This window comes from Garra rufa, chromosome 17 (genome assembly GCF_049309525.1).
Source record: "Garra rufa chromosome 17, GarRuf1.0, whole genome shotgun sequence".
Taxonomy (NCBI): Eukaryota; Metazoa; Chordata; class Actinopteri; order Cypriniformes; family Cyprinidae; genus Garra; species Garra rufa.
This window is the reverse complement of record NC_133377.1, coordinates 29,768,883-29,788,787: the sequence shown is the minus strand read 5'-3', so window position 1 is coordinate 29,788,787 and position 19,905 is coordinate 29,768,883. Positions and strand designations below refer to the sequence as shown.

The window sequence follows — 19,905 nt, the reverse complement described above, 5'->3', positions numbered from 1 at the left end:
TAATGGGCTTTTTGTCATTTGAATTTGGTTCTTTTTCATATTTAGAATTGTACTTTTATTTTTATTTTGTATATTAAGAGTTTAGCTTTTCTGTTTTCATTTTAATTTTAGTTTTAAGTTTAATATTTAGTAATGTTGTTATGAATAAGGTTTTATTTTTATAGTTTCATTTTAGTTTTAGTCATTTTGTGGCCTTTTTGTCATTTGTATTCATTTTTTTCATTTAGAATTTTACTTTTATTAATTTTTTAATTTAATTTTTCTTATAAAGGTTTAGTAGTTGTTTTCAGTTTTTCATATTAATTTTAGTGTAAGTTGTAGTAGTTATGTGCTTTGTAATTTTTATTGTTTTTTTAATATTAAGAATTTAGCTATTTTCTTTTTAATATTAGTTTTATGTTTAAGATTTAGTAATGTTTTAATCAATTAGCTTTTATTTTTATATTTTCATTTTAATTTAAGTTTTAGTCATTTTCTTACCTTTTAATAGGTTCTTTTTCAAATTTAGAATTTAGCTGTAATTTACTTTTTATGAACATGAATTAAAATTAACAAAATTATTATTTAATTAATTATTTGATGAATTATGATGACTATTAAATGCTGCCAAAATTAGTTTATAATACCATTTGAATGAACTATTTTGAACAAACCTCATTGTAAAGTGTTTCCAGTTTCTGTGCTTAGCATTAGCGGCGGCATTTGAAAGGGGATGCTGCTTCTCAAAGGCTTTAGCATGCTGTCATCATGCTGTGAATTAGCATGCAAAAAGTCTAATAAGTTACCTGTCCTGCATACAGCCATAAAATCTCTCTAAGAAGTTTCTAAATTCATCCCCTTTAAAACCTCATCGCTACAGTCATCAAAGCACTGCTTTGTAACGAATTCACAACCTCCAACAATAAATTCCAAGACAATTACTGTCAAACTTTAGATCGCCCGCTGCGAGCAATGTTCCCGTTATTATGCATAATCCATCTTCCTTTTATGTGAAGTCTATGGGAGTTTTGCGCAATTAAAGGTTAGTTATTTAGCTTATTTACTGAATATCTGTCAGCTTAAAGTTGACAGTTTTTTTAAGCGTCTTATATGCCTAACTAGTCTGATTAGTATCAATGGAAATGACATGACTATTATACTTAATCAACTAGTTAAATTTGTTAAACATAGCATTTTTTTACACCATACAGGGTTGATCTGACTAAAGTCAGTTATCAAGCACTGCAAATCTTGATTGGAAGAATTCATACTTTTAAGCACTGATTAAAGTTGGCTCATATGGCTGAAAATGGGAGTCTCTCCAGTCTTCTCTTTTTACTACTCAACGTGTGAAATGTATTCCCATCTTTTCAGTCATGAGGTTTCCAGACAATTATTATAAGTACAGTATGTAAGGGATGTTCCAAGTTGAAAACAAGTTCATTTTCCAAGTCGAAAATGAGCTCATTCATTCAACAGGACTACAGATCTAGGTCAGTTAACATCTGATTATGTTACCAACACAATTCTCATATGTCTCGACAAGACTCCAGAAAAACAGTGTGTACTTTAGTGTTTATTCAATAGAAAGCCATTGAATTTGCATTAATATAATTGCAGTTTTGAACCTGAGGCTGTCAAACGTGGTTTTTGTTTCGTTGGGCTGTTAACTGGTAGCGTGTTCCAGATGGTGTTAATAAAATGCAACTTTTCATGGCACAGAACTTTTGTAAGGCATCAATGATTAGAATAAATTAAAAGTTTAGTAAAACTTTGATGGATCCTTTTTGAAGTCAGTTGCATAAACAGGTAAATTGGTCTAATTTGAATGCAAAAAGCAAGTCTGATGACCCTGCTTACTACTGATTAACTGCTAGTCTGTCAGTCAGACAGTCTTAAAGGGACAGTTCACCCAAAAATGAAAATTCAGTCATTAATTACTCACCCTCATGTCATTCCAAACCTGTAAGACCTTCATTTATCTTCAAAACACAAATTAAGACATTTTCTGACCCTGCCTAGACAGCAACGCAACAACTTAAAAGGCCAGGAAAGGTAGTAAGGACATTGATAAAATAGTCCATGTGACATGGTTCATTGCAAAATTAAAATACAAAAAACAATAAAATAACGTTATTAACCGGTTAATTGGCCATTCCAAAAAGTGTTTCTGTTCTGAATTATTACTTTTTATTAATTATCAATTATTACTAAATTATTATTTGTTTTAGTTTCTGTTTCTGGTTACATTCCTGTCAAATTTTTTTTGTTTCTGTTTTTTGTTTTTGTTTCTTGAACTGGTTCCAGTGTTAATTTTGTTAATAATTTTCATCAGAATTTTTTTCATAGACGAAAACAAGACAATAGCGAAATAAAACTCGTTTTGATTAACAAAAACTATGCCGAAAATCTATAATAAAAATAAAACGTGACAAAAAATGTTAGGCAGGCACAATTTAGGAAGAGATTTATTCAGAACAAATCTCCTGCGTGGTTAAACGGTTAGATGCGTACATTTGAACTGTATCAGAGATCTATCCAGCCAGACATAAGCTAGCATACATTTGCTGCACATCTCAAAACGTTCAAAAATGTCAATATCTGGAAGTAAGAGAAGAGCAGACATATAGATAAATTTGACGTGTCCAAACAAAAGAGAACTCAGTTCAGTCCGGTTTTCCGAGTGCACACACACAGGCAGTGCCTCTTACACAGTGCACAAGTACTATTTCGTGTTGCATGAACAGAGAAATACTAAATAAATTGTGTTGAACTGTCTGTTTTGATGAGTATTCACACTGGGTTACTTCTTAAGTGAATATAAACAGTTGGGAGAATATTGGACCAGTACATTCCATCCGTGCATTTGGTTTTAAAGGGACAGCAGCCTAATTGAGTTGTTATTGTCTTTGGCATTTATGTTAAAATCTTATGACATTTAGTCGACTAAAACAAAATCAATTCAGATGACTAAAATATGACTAAAACTAAATGGCATTTTAGTCAAAAGACTATGACTAAGACTAAATCAAAATTTGATGTCAAAATTAACTCTGACTGGTTCAGAGTCTTGCTTGAAAGTTGTAGTTGCGTTGCTGTCTATGCAGGGTCAGAAAGCTCTCAGATTTCATTAAAAATATCTTAATTTGTGTCCAAGGATGAACAAAGGTCTTACGGTTTTGGAAAGACGAGGGTGAGTTAATCAATAACAGAATTTTCATTTTTGGGTGAACTATTACTTTAATATAGTGGCTGTTTATGCAACTGTCACCTGAAGTTTGGCTAAATATGAACAGTATCTGATGTATAATGAATGAATATGAAATGTGGGTTGAATCTGAATCTCAAACAGTTTTAGTTTTGCTGGGTTAAACTGACTAAACTGTGTTGGAACTCCAACTAGCTTTCCTGATTAGAGATATCCCTTTAGTTTCTAACATTGAAAGACATGCCGTTAGAGAGATTATCTTAAAAACTGAAATGGTAAACAGGTATATCTTCGAAGGAACCATTGCTCCATGGCTTTGGCAGTGCGTGTACCACTTATCTGATCAGTCCAGTCCTGAGTCCAGGTTAGCACGCAGATTCCAGTGGAACTTGTCCGTTTTAAAGGTTGACTGCTACAAACCCAGGGACCTGAGATCCTCCCCATCTCCCAGCGATGGCTGTCCAGCTCTGGGTAAAGTTCCAGGGGCGTGTGAGATGTGTTGGTGATGCTGCGGAAGAGGCGTCTCCAGGCTCTGCGAGCGGGTCCGAGCGGCAGTGCTGTGCGGAGAAAGGGTCAATAACGGCTCTCTGAATCTGTCTGTATGGGGGGATGAGGAAAATGGAGATGTGGTGGGACAGACCAGCTGCAGTTCTTGTGGTCTAAGCGGGTGGGATACAAGTCCTCCTGGATGTATTCCAGGGTGCATCGGTGAGGGAAAAGGTGGGATGGTCCAGGAGGAACCCTGGCTCTGGAAGTGGACGGGAGGTGATGGATGTCCCGAGGTAAATGTAGATGTACAGACACCTGGTGTTTGTGGAGAGGCCATCATGGATTCGATGAGGAAGGCAAGACTCCGCATGACTCGTCCCAGCTCAGCCACCTCCCGTCCGAGAGAGTTCACCTGTAATACATAAACAGGTGTCACATTTGACCTTTACAGGAATTAGGACGCAGAGATGTTTGTGTTTTGTCACTATGGATCCATTTAACAGATTCATTAGTCAGTTCATGACTATAATCTTCAGAATCAACAGTTTTTTGAGTGGGTAAGCTGATATTTCTATGTTGTCATATTTAGGGTAGAGTGCATGATATGATTAATGTTTTTCAGCACATAATTAATGAAACAGTCAACGTTTCATTAATGGAAGAATGCTGAGCAGTACTGCTAAATTATAAATACTCAGTGAAAGAATTACTGACTGAGGCTACTGCTATTTTCTAGCGTTTTAGTATTTTTTAGTCATTATTTTGAAATTTGGAACCGAGTCTCGCCCAGCAGTGGCGGCTCTTAAAGTAATAGCAGTCAAATAACTTATTAAACCAGCTGCTGTAATGTCTATAACCAAAGAACAAAAGAAAAAAAGAGGAAATCAATAACTTTTGTAGCTTTAAGGATAAATCTATTGTTCGTTTAGTATTTAATGTTTGATAACTTTATTCATTTTCTATATATTTCCTACTGAAGGGCACAGGTAAATAATGGGTTCATGTGAAGATTATTTTAACTTCACTTAAAGTAGAAGTTTTTATTTTTAAAGTACAATAAATGTTAAAATTGATAGCTCTGAATTATACTGTAATGTTGAATGGCTTTAGTCAATGGTTAAATATTAGGAAAAAAGAACAATTTCCTAAAGAAATCAGTAATATTGTTATCAGTGATACTCACCTTCAGTCATAAAAAAACATAAAAAAATTCTGTCTTTATGTTAATTCTACATTATATTGAAAAATGAATGTGAAATTATTGCATCATAAAAGTATATTTAAAAACTTTAATTTTAGGTAGGATTAATCATGATTAATTAAAAAAAAAATCAACTGACAGCACTAAACATTACATAATGAAATATTACAACAAATATTTTCATATGCTATCATTCAAAGAAATATTCCAGTATTCCAGTATTTTGTAGTACTTGAAATGTGCTGCACACATTAATCTGTTCATTTAAAAAATTGTGTTTAACACTTTTTTACATTACACAATGCAACATAATGAAAATTAATTTAACGAATTAACATGCATATTGCATTTTAATTTTCATTTAATAGTTTTTAATAAATGTTTGCAATATATACACATATTAATTCATCAAATTAATGCTATATATATATATATATATATATATATATATAATGTTTTTTGCTTTTGAATCTGGGTAAAAACAACCTGAACAAATGGATTTACATTAAATACAACAACAAATAAATAAATATGTGACCCTGGACCACAAAACCAGTCTTAAGTCGCTGGGGTATATTTGTAGCAATAGCCAAAAATACATAGTATGGGTCAAAATTATAGATTTTTCTTTTATGCCAAAAATCATTAGGAAATTCAGTAAAGATGATGTTCCATGAAGATTTTTTGTAAAATTCCTACTGTAAATATATCAAAATGTAATTTTTGATTAGTAATATGCATTGTTAAGAACTTAATTTGGACAACTTTAAAGGTGATTTTCTCAGTATTTTTATTTTTTTGCACCCTCAGATTTCAGATTTTCAAATAGATGTATCTCGGCCAGATATTGTCCTATCCTAACAAACTATACATCAATAGAAAGCTTATTTATTGAGCTTTCATATGATGTATACATCTCAGTTTTGTAAAATTTAACCTTATGACTGGTTTTGTGGTCCAGGGTCACATATGTCCTAATTCATATTAAAAAGTTGAGAAACACGACATAACAGCAACATAAATTAAAAACAAAATATTATGTACAACATTTCTCATACTATGATGCATTTTGAATGCATTTATCAGGCTACTCCAAATAAAACTCTTTTAAAAATTTGTTTTAGTTTTACACCTGAAAAGCAATTTCAATTTATTATATTGTGTTAATTTAATGAATTAACATGTATATATTGCAAACATTTAAATTTAAAAGTTTAAAAATTAATTTGGCCTATTTTTACAGTAAATTAAATATTAATGATGGACACAACATTTAAGCAGCAGAATAGCAGCTGCTTATTAAGCTGCTTTGTGTGTCCTGCATGCACAACATGAATCTTTAATTGGTTTGGATGGTTGATGTTTCAACGTCATGCAAGCTTCCTTGGCTTTTTTGATTAGCTGCAACAATTTAAAATAATATAAAAAGCTGATTTTTAAATTGTGCTTTAGATAAAATTCTGAGTTGACTTAAATAATATTTGTGAGTGTTTGCAAAGTAATATAATTCACTAAAAGATATCACAATTTGAAAGATGTCTAAGAGTACTGGACTAAAGGCATAAACAGCAAAACGGTAGATGGATCTTCAATTCTAAACATATTCCAGTATATGAAGACCTCTTAATTATTTTTAAGCAAGAAAAAATACTAAATGAAAAGAGTTTCCTACAGCAACAGAGCAGTGTGATCTTCTGAGGCCATGGGCTGTCCCTCTGCGTCCACCCATCTGTCATTGTCTGATAGAGCCAGCAGCTTTCAGGTGAAACTGAGGCATTATTTATTTAGCTCCCATGGGAGATCATTGTTCGTTGTTGACTTATTGATATTTAGTTATTTTTGGGCTCTCTCTTAAGAAAGATCATTACTTACAGTCCCTGGTGTGGATCACACAGGGTCTGTATTAAGTTTTTTTTTTCTTTAGTTTTTGAATCTGTGTCTTGTTCAGGACAGTTTAATTTACATTAAATACAACAATAAATAAATGCATCCTAATTTACATAAAAAAGTAAAGAAATGTGATCAACAGGAACATAAAATTAAATATTTCAAAATCAATTTTCATTCATAAAGCCACCAGTGTTACAATTTCTCCAACTGATTTTTCTAGATGTGCACTATAATTATTATTATCATGAAGCTCACTAAATTCAATTCAGATTCTCATAATTAACCCTCCTGTTTGTCTTTTTGCACTGTCTGTCCTCGATACACATCCCCTAATAAGCTCAGAGTGATAATGTTCGTGACGGTCCAGAACAAGGCACAGATGATCCAGATTCAGATGGACACTGATTTGGCAGCCACCCTCAGAATCGTGCCAACAAGTGATAATACCAAATAATGAGGGTAATTGGGTAATGATCCATAAATGCCATCAGAGGCAGGGAGGTACAAGACAACAGCTTCTAACAGGAAGGGACAACAGGAAGAGAGCACTCATCCTCTTGGTGGACCGAATCAAGCATGGATTACAACAAAATCCTGCTGAGAGGCCGGCTGTCAAACATATATAGTGAGATACAAAAGACAGAGACAGAGTTAGAGAGGAAAAAATGAGGAAGAGACTCAGCAGCAGGGCGTCTCTCTCACGACATTACCTGTCAAAAGCCTCGTGTCAAAGCCGTGGGCTGACAATCAAGACTGTGGGTTGTCACATAGATTTATATACCCACGCCAATTCTCAGCGGAACTACAGTTCTCTGTCGGTGTCCAACATGGACTCAATTATGTGGTAAGAACTGCAGCGGTAATTAAACAGTTAATTTAGGATTTTCAGAAAATTTCACTGGGGAAAAATATGGAAAAATACAGTACATCAAAATCTTTCAGCCACACTGACAGTAAGACTTCTAAGTTCTGATGGATTTTTATTAAACATTAATGTTCAGTTAATTTTAATGCTAATATTCAATTAATATTAAAAATGTATGTATTCACTTAATATTGCACATTTATGTGAGTGACCAGCAGGGCCCTGTGATGAGATTTCCTGACAAAGCCTTCCACTGACTAGTGGCTGATCGTAGTTGATCAATGATCCGTACTAGTTTGGCATGCATGTGATCCATAGATTAATTGCTTTTTACCATAACAGAGTTATCATTTGTATGTGTTTAAAGACTCAATTTTAAACCATTCTAGCAAAAGAAGATCCTAAATTATGTCTCTTACTAAAATATGTAGTAGAAAACCCACGAAAGACTTAAACTAAAGGAACACTCCACTTTTTTTGGAAATAGGCTCATTCTCCAACTCCCCCTGAGTTAATGAGTTGAGTTTTACTGTTTTGAAATCCATTCAGCCGTTCTCCTGTTCTGGCGATATCACTTTTAGCATAGCTTAGCATAGATCATTGAATCCTATGAGACCAATAGCATCGCGTTCAAAAATGACCAATGAGTTTCGATATTTGTCCTATTTAAAACTTGACTCTTCTGTAGTTATATCGTGTACTAAGACCGGTGGAAGTGCAAAGCTGCGAGTTTCTAGGCTGATAAGATTAGGAACTACACTTCCATTCCGGTGTAATAGTCAAGGAAGTTTGCTGCCGTAATATGGCCGAAGCAGGAGCAGTAATACCACGCAGCACATGTGCAAATGCTAAACTAGCTGGGAACTCATTTCTGAGAATACTCCGCCTGCTTCGGCCATATTACGGCAGCAAACTTCCTTGACTATTACGCCGGAATGGGAGTGTAGTTCCTAATCTTATCAGCCTAGAAACTCGCAGCTTTGCAATTCCACCGGTCTTAGTACACGATATAACTACAGAAGAGTCAAGTTTTAAATACAACAAATATGGAAACTTGTTGGTCATTTTTGAACGTGATGCTATTGGTCTGATAGGATTCAATGATCTATGCTAAGCTATGCTAAAAGTGATATCGCCAGAACAGGAGAACGGCTGAATGGATTTCAAAACGGTAAAAATCAACTTATTAACTCGGGGGTAATTGGAGAATGAGCCTATTTCCAAAAAAAGTGGAGTGTTCCTTTAAAGGAGTAGTTCACTTTCAGAATAAAAATGTACAGATAATGTACTCACCCCCTTGTCATCAAAGATGTTCATGTCTTTCTTTCTTCAGTCGTAAGGAAATTATGTTTTATGAGTAAAACATTTCAGGATTTCTCTCCATATAATGGACTTAATGGTGCCCCCGAGTTTGAACTTCCAAAACGCAGCTTCAAATAGCTCTAAACACACAGCCAGATCACAGCCGAGGAAAGAAGGGTCTTATCTAGCAAAACGATGGGTTATTTAAAAAAAAAAGATTACAATTTATATACTTTTTAACAACAAATGCTCTGAAGAAAGAAATACATATGAACATCTTGGATGACAAGGGGTGAGTACATTATCTGCACATTTTTGTTCTGAAAGTGAACTACTCCTTTAAGTTATTTAAAAAATCCACATCGTTTTATATATATTTTGGACTATGGGGGCACCATTATTTCGATTATGTAAAATGGTTGCACTCGGTGAGCCACTGGCGCTATTTGTTGCTATTTTTACTGTAACACAACTCAGACTACACAACTAAAATAAAATACTGATACAATACCACATTTTACAGCTTTTTGTTGTAATTTTCAGTTGGAGGGCAACAAGAGAAGCGATGTAAGTCTTCACTGCTTTTCTTAGCGATAAGATGAGGAGAATAAAATGGGAAGATGCCTCTTTCTTCTCTCCACTTTGGCCCTGATGCCTTTGAGGATTTTAATAGACCACAGCAACTGAAAGTGCTTACAAATGGCAGAGACAAGAAACGCTAGATGTTATCCTGATGTTTGTCATGACGCTGCGGCCACTGAAGGACTTTCTCACTGAGTGCAACAATTTCACGTCAACGAAATAGTGCCCCCCATAGCCGAAAATATGTATAAAACAATGTGGGTTTTTTAAATAACGTAAATTTTTCTGGGTTTTCTACTACATATTTTAGTAAAAGTCATCATTTGCATTATATGTAGCCATACAAGCTGTAATACCAGTTCACAAAACTGATCTAATGAATAATATGTATAATTGCTCAAAAATGTTCACAAAGTTTCATTTTGCATGCTTTAAAATATATTTATTTTTATGTTTTTAATATAATGCAAATAATATAACACAATCTAATGATAATATATATATCAACATATATCTTAAAAAATACAAAAAAAAAAACATAGCGCAGTATATATGGCACCTCTAAAACAAAAAGCTGTATACATACAGTTGAGGTCAAAAGTTTACATACACCTTCCAGAATCTGTAAAATTTTGGTAATTATTTTACCAAAATAAGTGGAATTATACAAAAGATGTTATTTTTTTATTTATTACTGACCTGAATGAGATATTTTACATAAAAGATAGTTACATATAGTCCACAAGAGAAAATAATAGTTGAATTTATAAAAATGACCCCATTCAAAAGTTTACATATGTTTACAAATCCTTCAGGTCCCACATTTCTGTGTATTTGAACCCTTTCCAACAGTCTTTTCACACTGAGGACAACTGAGTTATGTAACCATTACAGAAGGTTCAAATGCTCACTGGTACTCCAGAAGAAAATTTACAAATCTTCATTCTGTTCAAAAGTTTACACCCCTGGTTCTTAATGCATTGTGTTTCCTTCTGAAGCATCAGTAAGTGTTTGAACCTTCTGTAATAGTTGCATATGAGACCCTCAGTTGTCCTCAGTGTGAAAATATGGATCTCAAAATCATACAGTCATTATTGGAAAGGGTTCAAATCAGTGATGCGCGGGTTGATCCGAAATGAGCGGGTGCCTGCGGTCACCCGCGGTTACCCACGTTTACGAGTCATCCAAAAATATTTTTAATGATATTCGGGTTGCGGTCGGTCGGGTCGATTGAAATAAAGATGCCAATTAAACCTTTGTAATTAATATAGTACTAGACAATTTTCTATGAAATACATAGACCTACATTTTATTGGCTGAATAATATTTACCTTTTGAATGTTGAGCGTTATTAACTGTTGAATAAATGCTGACGCGATTGATGATTTCCCAACACGTTGAACTGAGCAATGCCACTGTACCATTTTAATAGGCTACTTTTAAACGCATATAGCTCAGTTTTATGTATTTTCTGAGAGGGGGTGGGATTTTTGTTGGGAAAGTCGAGGGAGAGACGCATACTTCGATTAGACTGGATAAACACATGCATCATCTTAATTGTTAAGAAAATGGTATTCCTAATAAATGTCTCGAATATTTTGATTATGTCCAATGCTTCTCTTTCTTTTTGGAATTATTAGACACATTTCACTATATCTTTTCAAATGCCTAGGTCTGTTTAATTTCCTTAATTATAAAATTTAGCACTATTTTAAACGTTTATTCAAGCAATAATATATAAATTATCTCATGCATATGCTTGTTTAAAACCAGGGATTAAAAACGAATTCCAAGTAAAAACTGTATTTTTTCTTTACATTTCCAGAGAGCGAAACAAATGAAATTAAACATTACTTAATAAATTCAAGGCACTATAATTTCCTTATTCATTTGATACAACTATAGCTATACAATTATCAAGAATATTAAATCAACTTAATAGGCTAGGTTAACGAATTTTCTTATACAAACATAACAATGCACTTCAAAGAAGTTTTCATAAAATTCAGGAATCACGAATATGACAAAATAATATTATTTTAAGGAAATATATAAGATAATATTATTTTGTCATATTCGTGATTCCTGAATTTATATATGAAAACGCTTTGAAGTGCATTCGTTATGTTTGTATAAGAAAATTCGTTAACCTAGCCCATTTAGTTGATTTAATATTCTTGATAATTTTTAGAAGAAGTTAAAAGTTAAGAAAAAAGGAATTAGCTTGTAGTCTATATATATTTAAGGCTATAGGCTATCTTTTTCTTAACTTTTATTACACTGTAGATTGAAATAAAATAATTCTTGATCATATTTAACATCGGAGAATCACTGACACTATTTAAATCTGTATAAAGGAAAGACAAAATAAATCACAACAAGAACAATCTGTATTTTTCTTGTAATCAAGAACATTCTTTTGACAATATTTCCTAATTAAAGCCGAATGATGTTTGACAGTGAACACATCTCCACCGCAGCCGCATATAATCGCTGGTGTCAGTCGCAAATATTAAACATGCCCAGTGGTGAAGTGGTGGCCGGAGAAGTGGGTGTACGCTTAATTTATAAATTCCACCAACCCCTAGACGTGACTCTCGGCAATCTCTGATGAAATCGGTCGGGTTTTCTATGTATTAGAGACGTTTTGAACTTATTTGAACGCATTTGTTTACTGGATCCTTGGACTGATACATTTACAGGGGTTCACTGGTTGAAGAAATTTCTGATCGTAAAAAACGGCTTCTTTTTATTTGTTAGGTATTGTTTTCGTTATTGTGTACTTTTTTAAATTACTGGGGTGGGGAGATGGAGCGGGCGCAAGCGCATCATCAAATATATTTCAAAGCAAGCCGGTGCCACGGTCCTGACTGCGTCTTTTTGGGTGTTTTTAGCAAATATTTACATGTATTCACATATGACTGGATTTGGTGGACTGTCATGTTTTTGGCTAATGCAGGTGATGATGATGCGCATCAGAGGGGATTTAGAAGTGGATATACGCAAAGCGTACCCTCCACTACACCACTGAACATGCGGGTCAGGAAGCGGGTCGGGTACAATATTTTCTTTTTTCTTTTTTTTTTTGCGGTCCGAGTTTCGGGCGGGTTAGTTGAAAACGTCGGTCGGGTTCGGGTTGTTTATACATTGACCCGCGCATCACTGGTTCAAATACACAAAATGCTGAAAAACCAAAGCATTTGTGGGACCTAAAGGATTTTTCTGAAGAACAGTGGGCAGTTTAGGGACTCATGAACAACTATCATTAAACAAAAATAACACAGCTGTGCATAATTCAGGTAACTGTTTTGTATGATCCCTCTTATTTTGGTAAAATAATTAACATTTTGCAGATTCTGCAAGGTGTATTTAAACTTGTGACCTCAGCAGGATATGAATTCAAGCAACAACCCTGCTGCCCAGCAGTAATTTTCCCCAAATAAACCTCTTTACAAATCAGCAGTGAATTTATAACGAATCATGTATGTGTGCAATACGTGGGAAACCACATGCGGTGGGTTCAAGGGCGTTGTGGAAATCTGGAATGTAGGAATGTTCTCTTTCATCATCATGGGGCCAGTCCCACTTTCCTCTTCTAATGAGTTTTATGTCCTCTAGTGTTTGAATAACATCCCCTTCTCCTCTCTCGCAGCAGCCCGCCATATGGCTTGTGCGTACCTGGCACCAGGAGCTCACCTGAGCTGCGCTGGTTTCGATCTGTCAGTACTCACATTTAGCGCAGAGTTATCACCCGTAAAACCCACAGTCCATGGGAAGACTTTCCAAATAAACTGTAAGCGCAGACCTACCATTAAATTACACAGCAAAAAATGACATAACTAGACTGCCAGAGATTAAACTGAAAATCCTTTACCTCTTGGTTAAGGTGGCGTAGCTGTCCTCTGGTGTCCTCTGATTTAGCTGCTAATTCTGCACAGGGAAAAAACAATTATGTCCAACTGCCTCACACTGACAGAACATCCAGTGAAAACTCATTACAAAGACTTCAAGGAAGAGTTCACCACAAAAATGAACATTCTGTCACCTTTAACTCAAGTCTTTCAAGACATTTTCTTTCTTCTAAGAAACAAAAAAGTTATTTTTCAGAATGTCTAAACTGCCTTTTTCATATGAACATAAACAGGCATTCAAAATGACAAGGTCCAAAACAAATGAAGGACAGTTTTCTTTGTGTGCGGAAAAGACCAATATTCAAGACACTATTTGCTGAAATGGCAGAATTTTTCATTTACGCTGACATCCAAAATTGTAAAATAAGCTGAAAATATACTCAACCTAAGACCATCCAAGAAGTACATGATTTTATTTCTCTATCGGAACAGATTTGGAAAAATGTAGCATTACATTACTTGCTCACCAATGGATGGTCTTTAGTCAATAGGTGCCAGAATGAAAATTCCAAATAGCTGGTAAAACCACCCCAGTAATCTACAAGTAATCCACATGACTCCAGTCTATCAATTAACATCTTCTCAAATGTTTGTAATAAACAAATTGCTTTCTCCTGTGAAAAGGTCATCTCGTTTAAATCAGTAGAGAAATATACACAGATCAATTACCATTTGTGAGCAAAAACAGTCCTAAACTAATATATTGGTGGATTTTGATGTGAGAAGACAACAGACTTTTTCACCAGAGGAAGCAAAATTATAGATTATGAACTTGTATTTTGGCCAGAAGTGATGATTTAAATTTAAAACACGTCAATGATGTATTTGTTTCTTACAAACATGCAAATTTTCACTTTACAAGACATTAATTGGTAGACTGGAGTGATGTGGATTACTGCAATGGTTTTATCAGCTGTTTGGACTTTCTGAGGGCACCATTCAGGATCTAAGTGATGTAATCACACATTTCTCCAAATCTGCTCTGACAAAGAAACAAACTCATCTCCAGTGCTTTTCAAAAGTATTCACATTTTGTTACATTGCTGCCTTATTTATTATTAAATTGCTTTAATTACTTTTTTCCACATCAATCTACACTCCATACACCATAATGGCAAAGCAAAAAACAGGGTTTTAACATCTTTGCAAATTTATTGAAAATAAAAAACTTAAATGATTCAATTGCATAAGTATTCATACCTATCGTGAACAGTTGCAATTTAGCTCAGGAGCATTCATATTGCTTGTAGATGTTGTAGATGAAGCCACACATCTGGGGAAGTGTTCAGAAAAAAATTCTACAGCATTGAAAGGTTTACAGAAGAATGTAGTCTCCATTACCCTTAATGGAAGAAGTTAAGAGAGCTGACTTCCTAGCCAAACTGAGCATTTGATGGAGAAGGACCTTGGCTAGAGTGGTGACCAAGAACCTGATGATCACTCTAATTGAGCTCCATGATCATATATGCAGATGGGAGAAACTTAGGAAGGACAAACATCACTGCATAACTCCACCAATCTGGACTTTATGGTGGTGTGGAAAGACTCAATCCTCTCCTCAGTGAAGACGCATTTGGAATTAGCAAAAAAGCACCTAAAGGACCCTCCGAGATTCTCTGGTCTGATGGACTTCAATTCCAAGCACTATGTTTGTAGGAAACTAGGCATTGCTCATCACCAAAAGTAAAGTGCGCTGGTAGCAGCCTCATGCTGTGGGGCTGTTTTTTCAGTGGCAGGGACTGAGGAATGCGTCAGAGTAGAAGAAAAGCTCAATGCACCAAAATATAGAGATACCCTTAATGAAAACCAAGTCCAGAGCATTCAGAACCTCAGACTGGGCAGCAGGTTCACCTTCCGATATGGCCAATGAACCTAAGCACGCAGCAAGAGTGGCTTATAGACAACTTTGTGAATGCCCTTGAGTAGCCTAGCCACAGCCTGGGCTTGAACCCAATCTCGAGAAACCTGAAAATGTCTGTCAGACCCCATCGAAGCTTGAAGAGCTTGAGAGGTGAAGAGGTGAGGCAAAGAATGGCAGATAACTGCCAAAATGTTGATGTGCAAATCTTGTTGCATCTTACCCAAAAAGACTTGAGGCTGTAAAGGTGCTTCAATTAAGCACTGAGTTAAGGGTATGAACACTTATGCAATGTACTTTTTTCATTTTTTTATTTTAATAAATATGAATACTTTAAGCAAAGACACTACATCTTGGATAGCCTGAGGGTGAGTACCTTTCCATCAAATATTTATTTTTTGGTTGACATATTCTTTTTAAGGTGATAAACAAAAGATCATCATTATTAAATACTGGAAATGGTGTTATCCTTCATGGTGAGTCACCCTGGATATTTGCATAAAGACAAAAGATGCCAACATTCATCAACTCATTCATCTTCTGCCAACACACACATATGCACACACTCACTCACACACCTGCTGTGGTGGCAGTGGTATTAGTTGCACCACTGATGGTGTGCTGATGCCCAGAGGAAAATATAAATGTGTGTGAACTTTCTGTACCATCACTGTCCTCCGTGCCGTCCACGACCCTGAACACACACAAACAAAAAATCCACTTTACTGTTCTCACAAGGTCCTTCATGCACCACTGAGCCAATGTCTATTAAAATACTATATCTTTGAATGTTTTTTAAATGCATGCATGTGTGGGCGTGCGCACACCTTGGGCTAAGATTTGCGAGGTCAGGCTTTGTGAGAGTGGTATGCTGAATGTGGAGCTTTTTGCTGGTTTGTTGATCATTTTTCTGCATGTGCGTTTTCTGTTTGGTTCCATCGCTGAGGCACTGTATCTGATCATCTTCATCATCATCATCTCCCTCGTCATGATGCTCAGCTATTGGTGGATAGCACTGGATCACGTCTCCATTTCCTCTGCCCTCCATCTGCGATTGGACAGAAGAGATAGCGCTGAGGTCATGTGAGGCCAAATGAAAGTTGGATGACTAACCTTGGATGACTCAACTAGAAAAAGATTGGCTTTTCATTATTAACAACGAAACAAAAGTATATTTAGTTAATGTGACAGAACAAGAGCATCTAGTTAATATGCTCTTTAGAAAACTTCTTTCTAAGCAGTCATTTAGGGGCTTTTATGTGGCATTTAGGAAATTTTATGTTGGCCCCACATTTACCTTGCCATCTTCTCCTTATGCATTGAACCAGCAAATAATTACTTATTGTAAATGCTTGCTCTCAAAAGACAAAGCAAGTTTATTTAGATGGAACACATTTAATAAACAATGGTAAATAATGCAAAATGTTTTTCACACATTTTTTTTTATAAAGGGAGAAAGACAAAGACTAGCGGTGTGAATATTTGGGATGACAGCAAAATGTTTTGATTCACAACTCACTGATTTGATTCCGTTTTTTAAACATTTACAGGAACATAACAGAATATTAACAAAAACTGGTAAAATGGCATATAAGAAAAACAAATTCAGTGAGAGTTTGTATGGAACAGACAGTATGTTATTTCATTTATTTCTGTTTTAATATTATTAGAAATACATTTTACATAATAAATTGAATCATTACAAGTATTTACATTTTTTAATGTGACATACTATTAATATTAATATTAATATTAAATATTGCACACAACTCAATTTTAAATTTATTACTCCCTAACACAAACAATTAAACAATTCATGATGAAAGTTCATATTTTAGGATGATGCATATAAATTGAAACCAAAATCGCTTTGATGCATAAAAAAATATATTGAGATTTTATTTTAATTAATTAATGAATGAATAAACAAATAAATTAGTAGTGGGTGGTTTTACCAAAAATCTTTATAATGGATTTTTTAGGATTTTGGCGGTTTCATGGTTTTTCAAGTTTTTTTTCCCATGACTGTGCCTTAATATGAATCACAATGGGCCAGAACAGTTGCAAAACCACTGCATTTTAATCACGATCCAAACAAACATGCCACATAGCATGAGCAGTTGTTGATGTAAATTAGATTGTATACTTTTAAAAGCAGAAAAAGAATGGTGTTTTGTAAAATTATGGTACATAAAACATCAGCATGAAACAAAAACCGGAGACGAGCTGAATGAGAACGCAAATTCACTCTCTGACAGCAGGCAGCGCTTATGGGACAGCAGCAATACAGCGGTTTTTTTTTTGGTAACTGCTGTAAATAAAGCAGCTGGGCTTTAAAATACCACATTAATATGCACTATATGGAAATAAAAGGAATAAAAAATACTAAACTTACTAAATCTAAATACTAAATCTAAACTTTTCTAAAAACAGTAATTAAGAAAGTTCATATAAACCCCACCCCGAATTCAGTATTTAGGATTTTCTGCCAAAATTTTGTGCATTATGAACACTGAGTTTGCTCTGTCTCTACAGCATTTTCTCCTTTTTGCGTTCATCTTCACTGTCTCTGGGCTCTGTTAACAGCCGTTCACAGTTGGTTTATTTGCCCAGTTAAAGAATTAGTTGTGTGTTATTAATAGTTGTAAAAATTCTCTAACCATTAGTCAGAAATGTACAGTCAAGCCCGAAATTATTCATACCCCTGGCAAATTCTGACTTAAAGTTACTTTTATTCAACCAGCAAGTTTATTTTTTACCGGAAATGACACAGGCTTCTCCCAAAAGATAATAAGACGATGTACAGTACAAGAGGCATCATTGTGGAAAAAAATATTTTTCAGCTATTATTTACATTTGAACAAAAAGTGGCATGTCTACAATTATTCATACCCTTTACAAACTGTCACAGTCTCTGGGAAAATCCAAAGTTCTATACCATTCCAAATAGTCCAAGCTGTTCTAAAGCATCCTGATTACCCTGATTCATTGGGAACAGTTGTTTTAATCAACTCAACTGGTGAAAAACAGAAGCTCTCTGCTGTTGGTTTGTGGACAGACATGGCTAAGACAAAGGAGCTTACTGCATTGTGGCTGCTCACAAGTCAGGAAAGGGCTTTAAGACCATATCTAAATGTTTTGAAGTTCTAGTGGAAAGTATTATTAAAAAATACAAGATGTTCCGCACTGTGAAAAATCTCAGAGGATGTGGTCGAAAGCCAAAGGTGACACCTGTGCTGGCCAGGAGGATAGTGAGAGAGGTAAAAAAGAATCCAAGGATCGCCACCAAGGTCATCCTGATGAATCTGGGCTCTGCTGGTGGCAACATCTCAAGGCAGACAGTCCACAGACACTGCACACCACTGGGTTCCACGGACGCAGACCAAGGAGGACACCACTTCTCCAGATAAGGCACACAAAAGCAATTGCAAATGCTGATCTGGACAAAGAAGAAGACTTTTGGTCTTCTGTTTCATGATCAGATGAAACAAAAATGTAATTGTTTGGCCACAATGATGTAGCCTTCATTTGACGTAAAAAATGAGAAGCCTTCAACTCTAAGAACACCATACCCACTGTCAAACATGGTGGTGGGGACCTAATGTTTTGGGGGTGTTTTTCAGCCGGTGGACCAGGGAACCTAATCACAGTAAACGGCACCATGAAAATGGAGCAATACATCAAATTTCTCAACAACAACATCAGGCAGTCTACAGAGAAAATTGGCCTTGGACACCAGCGGACATTTTAGCACGACAACGACCCAAGACACAGCAAAAGTGGTGAAGAAATGGTTAGCAGACAAAAACATTAACGTTTTGCAGGGGCCGAGCCAGAGTCCTGAATTAAATCCAATTGAGAATTTGTGGAGGGAGCTTTTTCCACAATGATGCCTCTTGTACATCGTCTTATTATCTTTTGGGAGAAGCCTGTGTCATTTCCGTCAGAATTTGCCAGGTGTATGAATAATTTCAGGCTTGACTCTATATATACAGTTAACAGGGATCCCTCAATTTACAACGCTGTTTATGTTGCTTAGAGAAACTTACTAAGCTAAACTGCAGCATGCATAGTAAGAAAATGCAAAGGGATGTTTTAGTATGGACTTCAATGCAGGTACCATTTGGGCACAAACACACACACACACACACAAATGAAAACACCCTTAAAAACAACCTACACACTTTCCCTCAAGGACCAATTAGACAAAAGCTATGAAACAGCAGAAACACAGCAAAGTGAATGTCCTTAGGTAAAACTCATGTAATGGTAGCGGTCTTACCACTTGAACTCTGACCTTGCTAGCAATGACCCCAGTAAAACTTGACCTTTAAGGCATTTAAAACAACTGGCCTGCCAGCTTTGATAACATAATGATCTTTGACCCGTAGTTGTACGAGTAAGAGTGATCATGTCAGAACGAACCCTAAAGGCTTGACTATATCCGTTCAATAATAGTCAGTGTAATGGGTTTTGCTGTGTTTTACACCTCACGGTTCTCACGCCCATTGCCAATTACATAGCGAAACTCTGGAACGACGTTGGCTGGAAATAACAATCTCCATTTATAGAACACTTTAAATGTCAGTCCACTGAAAGGTGGAGGAAAAGTCAAGAGGT

At 35.3% G+C, this 19,905-nt stretch overlaps 1 protein-coding gene across 1 annotated transcript in view; it reads right to left on the bottom strand.

The window, feature by feature from the left end:
* Nucleotides 1–3,599: 3,599 nt before the first annotated feature.
* Nucleotides 3,600–19,905, bottom strand: part of kcnh8 (potassium voltage-gated channel, subfamily H (eag-related), member 8) — a 71,169-nt gene continuing 54,863 nt past the window's right edge. Inside the window, exons 13-16 of the mRNA XM_073821796.1 lie at nt 16,113–16,333; nt 15,864–15,979; nt 13,391–13,446; nt 3,600–4,088 (exon numbers count right to left, since the gene is read on the bottom strand). Of these exons, the coding sequence (XP_073677897.1) occupies nt 3,600–4,088; nt 13,391–13,446; nt 15,864–15,979; nt 16,113–16,333 (882 nt within the window). The remainder of the gene's footprint in view (nt 4,089–13,390; nt 13,447–15,863; nt 15,980–16,112; nt 16,334–19,905) is intronic.